Source organism: Salarias fasciatus, chromosome 6 (genome assembly GCF_902148845.1).
Source record: "Salarias fasciatus chromosome 6, fSalaFa1.1, whole genome shotgun sequence".
NCBI lineage: Eukaryota > Metazoa > Chordata > Actinopteri > Blenniiformes > Blenniidae > Salarias > Salarias fasciatus.
In genome coordinates, this window is record NC_043750.1 from 29731399 (window position 1) to 29740521 (window position 9123).

The 9123-nt window shown below is 45.0% G+C and overlaps 1 protein-coding gene across 1 annotated transcript; it reads right to left on the reverse strand.

Moving 5' to 3' along the window:
* Positions 1-354: 354 nt before the first annotated feature.
* On the reverse strand, positions 355-8802 carry LOC115390001 (transitional endoplasmic reticulum ATPase-like). Its single transcript, XM_030093651.1, has 18 exons — positions 8568-8802; positions 8097-8208; positions 7773-7945; positions 6966-7108; positions 6745-6875; positions 6449-6580; positions 6252-6354; positions 5691-5824; positions 5427-5562; positions 5223-5335; positions 4241-4405; positions 3949-4071; positions 3657-3869; positions 3293-3471; positions 3056-3185; positions 2157-2315; positions 1426-1577; positions 355-1338 (listed from the first exon to the last, which is right to left on the reverse strand). Exons 1-18 carry the CDS (start codon positions 8588-8590, stop codon positions 1239-1241), a joined length of 2421 nt encoding a protein of 806 aa, XP_029949511.1. The 5' UTR covers positions 8591-8802; the 3' UTR covers positions 355-1238.
* Positions 8803-9123: the final 321 nt, after the last annotated feature.

Below are 9123 nucleotides of genomic sequence, written 5' to 3' on the forward strand. Positions count from 1 at the left end.
AAGGAGAATCAGCAGTCAGTTAGACCTTTACTCTGAAGAGTATATTGCAAAAATGGGCCAATCAGAAGCAAGAAGTGTTAAGCCCCGCCCACCTGTCAATAACGATTGAGTGGTAAATCTGTTTTGTCAGTCGGAATGGAAAAATGAAAAAGCGAGTTGAATTTAGCTTTTTTCTGTTTTTGTTTCACCTAAAAACAGAATAACAAGAAAAAGACCCATTTTGTGCAATCCGATTATGTTAATTTCACAGAAAAAACAAACAAACTAACAAAAGGTACCTTATTCCTAGAACCTGCCATCTGGCCCAGGAACCCACCAAGCAAATTGTGAAAAACATACATGTATATTATTTTTTATCATTTATTAAAACACGATGGAAACACATTTTTCAAAATGGTGTTGTTTCGCGGTCAAAAACCAAATCTGCAGCTATAGCTTCTTGCTCCTTCATTATGTTTTGGTGACAAAGGCCACCTGTAAAACCTGATTTAGCATACATGAGCTTATACTGTACAGACTCTGCGGAAGTTGTGGATAATTTAGAAGGTCATAAGTACATACATTTGTGAATGGAGACAAAAAATAGCCACAAAAATACTTAAGAATGACTACATATAGAAAATACCCACAGAGAAAATAACAGAACATACAAGAAACAAAAAACAAACAAACAAACAAAAAACCTTTCCAGAGCAGTTAAATACAGTTCAGTAATTCTTAACTTTATTATTGATTGGTTTGATTTTCGTATAGCATGATTTGTCAAATTTTTTTCAGTAAAACATCATTGTCACAAATCTAGTAGTTTGTACAGATTTTTTTTGTAAAAATAGTTTGACAACAACACATGAGGGAATTTTATGGAGTTTTTTGTTGTTGTTGCAAATTGATCGATTTATACCAGCATATTGATATATGCAAATACTCAGAATTCAAGAATCCATTAAGTCATTGGAAATAAAGAAATAAATAGACTGATTACATTTTCAACTCATCCATACACACACCTGACGTAACCCTCATTGAACAAACTGGTCACTCCTAAAATCAAAGCTGTGATGACGTTCGGCCTTTCTAAGAAAAAAAAAACTTCCTTGGTATTGATGGTAGTATCAACTGATTGCAACTTAACCTTAAATTTACACTCATATTCATACATTCACATTTCTTCCAAGAAAGAAAAAGGAACAGACTGCACTGCATTCCAGCTAAAGGGGATGAGCAGAGCAGCGTTTCTGTCACTGATAGAGGTCGTCGTCGCCGTGCTCCCTGTGCAGACCCGGCCTCCCCGATTCAGAGCCCTGGGTTCCAGACTGGCCGCCAGCAGCAGACGGGAACCTGGAGGGTCAAATTTAAAAAGTAACTAACAGGAGCGCAACAAAAAAAAAGGGATCAGTATTGTTTGGGGCATGTTTTTGCGTGTACCTGAAGTTTCCGAAACCTCGGCTCTGCTGGAGAGTTTGAGCAAACATCTCATATTTACGGATGTCGTTGTCGCTGACGGAGCGCCGAGCGAATCTCATCGCCTCCTCAAAGTGGTCCTTCCTGATCTCCGGGACGGGATCAAAATCCTCATCCTGTAGGCAGAAAATACACAAAAGCTGTACACTGTGGATGTGTGTGCGTGTGGGTGTGTGCACGTGTGTGTGTATGCTCCCAGTCCAAAGGCTATGAGTTACAAAACGCACAGCCGCCCTTTCGGGAACTTTTGATCTCTCACAGTCTCTGTCTGTACCGAGCACACACAGCCTGGCACCACTCTGAGATGTGATTCTGTGGATCAATAGAAAGTCCAATCTTCCCTTCAGACTTTATAACCGTGCTTTCCGACTCGGTCGGCCGCTGTCTGGATTCCCTCTCAGAGAGACGGTGGACCTCAAACTCTAACCTGTGGTCTTTTTACCAAAACATTACAGTGAAGCCAAATGCAGGCGGACAGACTCACTATCACCAACATACAGATACCTGGACTGACTACTGGTCTGGGATTTCAACGTTTGGCTTTTCTGTGTGCATGAGGAGTTTTCAAAACTTTACCATCTGGGCCTGATATTTTTCTCAAACAAAAACAACAAACTGCTTCCACCTGCCCAAAAGGCGACCAGGTGAGGAACAGCAGCATCGTAATGAGGCGGCGCGGCGGCGCTGCTGCTGACCATGGGGATGCCCGGTCTGTTTTGCCTCTGGCGCTCAGCCTTGATCTCGGCCTCGATGGCTTCGCGGATCGCCAGTTTACAAGCCCGCTGGCAGATCTCTGTCAGGTCGGCTCCGGAGAAACCCTCGGTGATGCGAGACAGGTAATCTAGATCCACGTCCTACAGACAGAGTGGAAAACAAAAGGCATGAGCTGAAGCTCTGTGTTAATGTTAAATGTTTAGATTTGCATTGTTAGTAGTGATCCCTGAATGTTTTAGTAGCTTTAAACGGGAACAGCAGGGATTCGTGAGTTCGTTGGTGATACTGCCGACGGCCCTGTTTACACTGCAGTGTGAAAACAGAAAACTTTCATTGAGTTTTTGGTGACTTGTTTACTCTACAACTGTGCTCAGAGCCACTGAAAATAACTTTTTGAAAACAGCTCCCAGAGGTGGAAATTTCCAATAACTTTCTTAACCCGTCTCCATGGAAACAGTAAGCCAATAGAGTCAGTACTCTCCATGGTTCATGTTTATAGCAGGTGTGTGGCTGCATTACAAAAACAATCAACAGCACCCACTAGTGGCCCTACATGCTAACTACATTGTTCTTAGTGTAAACAAATTTCATTTTCAAAACTCTGTCATGAAAACATGAAATTTTTCTGAAACGAAAACTCAAAATCGATGCTTTGTCACTTGAAACATCGTGTAAATGGAGCCTAAATCTCGCTGTCTCAGCCTTTATCCATGAATCCAATGAGCACATAATGTTGGCGGTAGGTTCTTATTGATTAGGCTGACGACAGTTTACATATGCTTTACACAGACATCAGTTTAACATTAGCCTGTATTTTGAAATGTGTTTCTAAGGAAGAGGGATTTACAGAGACATTTCAAACTGTGCGTGTTTCACTGACTCGTGCAACAGGAGACTTGCGTAGATTGGCATTCAGAATGGCTCTGCGGGAGGGTTTGTCGGGCAGTGGGATGTAGATGAGCTGATCCAGTCGGCCCGGCCGCAGGATGGCCGAGTCTATGATGTCTGGTCTGACGTGATGAGTGGAGGGGAGACGGCGACGGGAGGAGAAATCAGAAAAGACTCAAATGAAATCAACAGCTCTGCAAAAAAAACAGTCATGGACCGTGTTGAACACCTGTTGGTGGCGCCGATGATGAAAACGTTCTTCTTGTCAGACATGCCGTCCATCTCGGTGAGGATCTGGTTGATCACTCTGTCCGCGGCGCCGCCTGCATCCCCCGCACCACCCCCTCTGGATTTGGCGATGGAGTCTAACTCATCAAAGAAAAGGATGCAGGGGGCCGCCTGTCTGGCCTGCAGGAACAGTCGGAGTGATGGTAAGATTTACTGTTCAGAGACGGACGTACACCCAATAGAATCTTCCTGAGGATGTTGAAAAGAACGGGACAGAAAGTGGTGTTGACGGTTGGATTCCTGTGATGCTGCTCAGACTGTCGCCTGCCGAACACTGACCTCACCCTCACTTCACCCGTTCTCACCTTATCAAACACGTCTCTGACGTTGGCCTCAGATTCTCCGAACCACATGGTGAGCATCTCAGGGCCTTTGATGGAAACGAAGTTGGCCTGGCACTCGTTGGCGATGGCCTTGGCCAGCAGGGTTTTCCCGCAGCCGGGCGGGCCGTAAAACAACACGCCGCGAGACGGGGTCATCCCGAACTTCAGGAACTTGTCCGGATACTCGACGGGGTACTGGGGAGCGCGAGACGAGGCTCGGTGAAGAGCGTGCCTGCCGCTGCGTGCCGAGCCGTCTGGAGTGTGTTCCTTCTACCTGAACGAGCTCCTGCAGTTCCCTCTTGACCTCGTCCAGCCCGCCAACATCCTCCCAGCTGACCTGAGGCACCTCTGCCGTCGTCTCCCTCAGAGCCGAGGGGTTGCTCTGACTCAACGCCCACTGAGGACGGGAAACGCGGCTTCAGGGAATGGAAACGCATCTGTATTCATTCATGAACTATTATTGATGTTTGTCTCACAAGCATGAAGTTTTCTGCACTAAAATATAGTCTGGAGGAGCTGAAGTTTCTATAGTATGACTATATGGAGCACGTGGGAGGGTGTTGTACTTGGAAGTCGTCCATGGTAACTGCCAGGGAGTTGAGCACGTCGGCGTCGATGGTTTCATCCTCCAGATCGATGAGGGTCATCTTCTTGCGGATGGCTTGCAGCGCGGCTTCTGAGCACAGAGCGGCCAGATCTGCGCCAACATGGCCGTGGGTCTCTGTGGCGATCTGGGATTTGTTTTTGTTTAAATAGGCAAAAAAAACAAAAAAAAGTTGGGATGATAAACATTTATTTGAAAACACCACTGCAGCATCGGAAAAGATGCCAAGAAAAAATGTTGAGTTTCACCTCGAATACATTGCTGAACGAAGCTAAAATAAATATTTGAGGCAATTTAGAGCTAGAATTCACACAAGATATTGTTTATGAAAGAAAACTGTTCACTAGTGTGAAATAAATGATAATTTATGTTTTTATGTGTTTGTTGTTCCAATGTCAGTTTCATAATTCAAGAGGTGTGTGTGTGAGTGTGTGTGTGTTTATGAAAAAGGTTTGTTTGTCAAAAATTGTGCATTTTTATTCATTTCTAATTATATAGATTCAAGATTCCCTCTTTATTTTCTTGAGTTTTATGAAGAGTGTCAAGTCAGAGGAATTTCAGTCATTTAATAAAACTGATATTAGTCCCAATGATTCTTCATTTTCTGATGAACTGTGTCTGCATGTGTCAGAAATTGAAAGTCAGATCTTGCAATCTTTCTAGTACGCAGTGAGGATTCAGAAACATCTCTGATGTGAGAAAAGGAAAACATGAAAATCCTCCAAAACAAACTGCAAATCACAGTTTTTTTCATCAAAGTAAATATTTTGCTGTACATTTTTGATATGTTATATTGAGTCAAGTTAGGTTCTAATCATGTTTTCTTGAAATACTGATGTTTTTTAATGCATTTTTGATTAAATATGCTATAAACTATGTCCCTGAAGCCGATCTTCCTAATAAAACCAGTGTTTTGGGCATGCGGACGTCTGTGTGGGACTCACTCTCTCCAGGTCAACATCATCTGACAGTTTCATGTTCTTGGTGTGGATCTGCAGGATTTCCAGTCGTCCAGTTGAATCTGGGATTCCGATGTCGATCTCCCGGTCAAACCTGCCTGAAGACAGACACCCACGCGTCTGTAACTTTGTAGCTGAAGTGTGTGCGTTTCGGCACGCGTGTGAGCGTGTGCGCGCGGCCGTCCTGACCGAAGCGTCTCAGAGCGGCGTCCACGCTGTTCGGCCGGTTGGTCGCTGCCATGACGACCACGTGAGCTCTCTGCTTCAAGCCATCCATCAGGGTCAGGAGTTGGGACACGATGCGCCTCTCCACTTCACCGTGAGTCTGCGCGCGTGTAGAAAACCCAACAGAGGTTCAGAGTCTGGCACGTCCGCATACTGACAGCGACAAAAGAAGAGCCTGTGCAGCCGGGCCGCGCAGTTTGCTTCTCGACTTTCCTCCTGCTGCCTCACCTTTTCTCTCTTGGGAGCGATGGCATCCAGCTCGTCGATGAAGATGATGGCCGGAGCGTTGTTCTCCGCCTCCTCGAAGGCCTTCCTCAGGTTGCTTTCTGACTCTCCTGCCAGTTTGCTCATGATTTCAGGGCCTGGTGGCAGAATAAGACACATTTTGTTGAGTAATTCCTGCACAAAGCCCCAAATCGCTTCATTATTTCACCAAGAGAGAAAAGTGAGGCAGATTACAGGATGTAAGCCGTACTGATGTGGGAGCATTCAGTGAACTGTATTGGTGACAGTATTTGGATTTTGTTACTTTCTCTATTACAGTCATTGATGTATTTAAAAAGAGAGAAGCAGGTTTTCCAACAGTCATAATTGAATAATAAATCTGTGTGCCTCTTCTGATCATCCCACACATGTATTTCCATACAAATATGGTTCCATTTCAAAGGAAAATAAAAGAATACTAGAGTCATTGTCTATAAGAACTACTGAAAAACACAAGTTTTCTTTTATATCGTGCTTTCTCACTATGACAAAGCAAAAACAGGGTGAATGAATGAAAGCATTTACCATTAATAAGGAAAAAGAAAGCTCCCGTTTCATTGGCAACAGCTCGAGCCACGAGGGTTTTCCCTGTACCTGCAGGGCCGTAGAGCAGGATCCCTCTGGGAGGCTGAACCAGAGAGAGGATAGGAGAGCACGCTGTGCCATGAAGAAAAAAAAAAAAACGACACAGTGCAACGGAGAGAAGCTGCTGCGTGTCCTACCTTCACCCCGATTGCCTTGAACAGTCCCGGGTGTCTGAGCGGAAGCTCCACCATCTCTTTAATCTGAGCCAGCTGCTTCCGGCAGCCTCCGATGTCGTCGTAGCCGATGTCATTGAGAGTCTCCTCTTCGTCCTGGCACCGAGCAGAAACTCAGACCGGTCAGGACAGACATTCTCCAAACAGGATTATTTAAGTATTTATTCACGTGAACTGTCATGAGATTTTTGTCATCAATATCCACATTTCAGCTGAACAGTAAACAGTGGGTATAGTCTTGGCTTCTGTCCCTCACTCGCCTCTCTTTTGATGGGCTCGCCCTCGCAGTAGATGACTGTGTCCGGGGCCACGATGCAGTGAGGGCTGGGGTCCGTCTCCACCACCTTGAACTCCACCGCCCTCATGCTCCCCCTGATCAAGAATATATCGCCTGACAGCACAGAGAAAAGGCCAGTTTAGGTTGTGCTTTTTCAGTGGGATCACCGGATTCTTTTCTACAGCGATCAGAGCTGTTTTGTACCTTTGTGCACGGGCCGGTAAGCCTCCAGGAAGTACGGTTTGAGGAAAACCTCAAAGAGGTTCCCTGTGAGACCCTGGATGGTGTCATCTATAGGAAGAGTATGGATCTTCTTCCCGTACTTGATATCAGGGCAGGCGTGGACACTGAGAAGACAGAGTGCAAGTGACAAATCAACAATTTTCAGATTAATGACTTTACTTGCATTTCTGTCATCAGGATCATTTTTGAAGCACCATATGTCATTTTATTTCTGCTGGTGCATCTTAAAGTATCAGAATATCATTAAAATGGAAATATTTTGTCAGCTTTTCCTTTATGCTTTATTATTTGTTTTGTCATTGTATTAACTGTGAAAATCATGGCCTTCTTTTTTAAAAAGGATACATTTATCTTGTGAAATAATCTATTGGGATACTGCAGTTTTGATTTTCATGTGTTCTAGTCAAAAATGTCTTAAAATGATTCCGTTTGTTTAGGAAATTGGTGTGTATTTGCTCTGATTAACATGGTTTCCTACACCAAGTAAAATTACACCTGGTATGTCAAAAAAATCGGGGAATTTGGGGTCACCAATTCCCGTCACGTGCATGACTGTGGGAGGAAACCACAATAGGAAAACATGCAAACACAGAAAGGAACTCCTGTTTTGTATTTTCTTCTTTTACTGAAATATTCTTTTTAACGGCGTTATTTGTATAGGTACTTTATATAAACTTAGACAAACTAACAGCAGTCATAGTTTGGCACAAGATTTAAAATCATTAATTATTATTATTAATTATCGTATGAAGCGCTTCCTGAACCGACCTGACGACGTCACCGAGCCGCACGCGCAGGTTGCTGCGCGTCACGCGGTTCATCCGGATCTTCTCGTCCCCGCAGGTGTCGTCCGTCAGGACGATGCACACCGTCTGCCGCCGCTTGCGTCCCCTCAGCACCACCGTGTCTCCTCTGAAGAGCTGCAGCTCCTCCGTCTTGCTCTGGAGGAGGGTCAAGCTCAGGCTTTAGCACGTGGGTCCTCTGTTCTGACTAACTTGCTCACAATATGGAGCTTTTTGTTGTTTTTTTTTGTTGGTTTGTTCTTTTGTTTTGTTTTTTTTTTAATGTGGATAATCACGCACGCACACACACCTGGGACAGGCTGACGATGCTGCTGTCTTCGTTGAGGGCTTCGTCCACGATGAGTCTGTTGGGCCGGTGTTTCTGCCTCAGGATGGCCGTGGAGAAGTCTTCACCCTTCGGCCTTCCAGACAGGAGGCGCGTTATGACTCTCACATGCAGGCAGGCTCTAATTTCCCCATGTGACACCGAGCTGTATTTAGACCCTCTTTTGCTCTGTGCGTAGCAACAATTTGGAATCTATAAACATTTTTTTTTAAAAAAAAAAACTCCCTCAATCGTTTCTCAGTGGTTTGTTTGAAACGTTTCATCTGTTTGCAGAGTTGATCAGCCTCGCTCTGATTTATCACTAGAAGTGGTTTCAAGACAAACAACCGCACAGAAAACGTCAGTTCGCCAGATCTGAGAAGTATTCTGCTGTGTGTTCAAATATGGATGAGGGAGAGCACACACACACACACACACACGCTGTGTTTTACTCACTCTGCGCCTCCCGAGCCTGGCATGACTGCTCCTTTTTGTCTTTTCAGAGTTCAGAAGCCCTCGGTTCCCCTCCCCTCAGGGTTCACTTCTTCACCGGCCTCCTCTCCTGTTAGCCGTGATAAACTCGGAGGTCGACCTCGGGTCTTGACCCTGCCAGAGATTTCACATCTGAGCCCGTCCGACCCGTCCTGGTGATGTTTTGAAGCTTTCTTCTCTCGTTTTAAACCATCTTTTTTTTTTAATTCCGAGCTGCAGAGTCCTGTTTATCAGAGGCAGCGCACTGCGCTCATCTGCTTCCCTGTCTTATTATAACTCCATCATGGTCGCACATGCTCATATACACTCAGAGATCAGAGGCTCTTACCTTGGAGAGAGTCCCAGAACAGATATAGCGTAGTATTTCCTCCTCCCCCAACACCGACCAGTGATGGGGGGGTGGGAGCCAGCAGGTCCCGGCCGCTGTGACGCATCCAAAGGATTACTCTCCAAAATGTTCTCACATATTCCTTGTTTCACCTCCAGGAGTGAAACATTTCGGCTCTGAAATAAACTCAAG

Bases quoted from the DNA above. Each gene is read 5' to 3' on its own strand.
- LOC115390001 (XM_030093651.1), bottom strand. From the start codon at position 8,590: ATGCCAGGCTCGGGAGGCGCAGA. The intron at 5,563-5,690 runs GTGAGGCAGCAG...ACACGCGCGCAG, and splicing joins TCGCTCCCAAGAGAGAAAAG to ACTCACGGTGAAGTGGAGAG. The intron at 1,578-2,156 runs GTCAGCAGCAGC...TTCTGCCTACAG, and splicing joins ACAGACCGGGCATCCCCATG to GATGAGGATTTTGATCCCGT.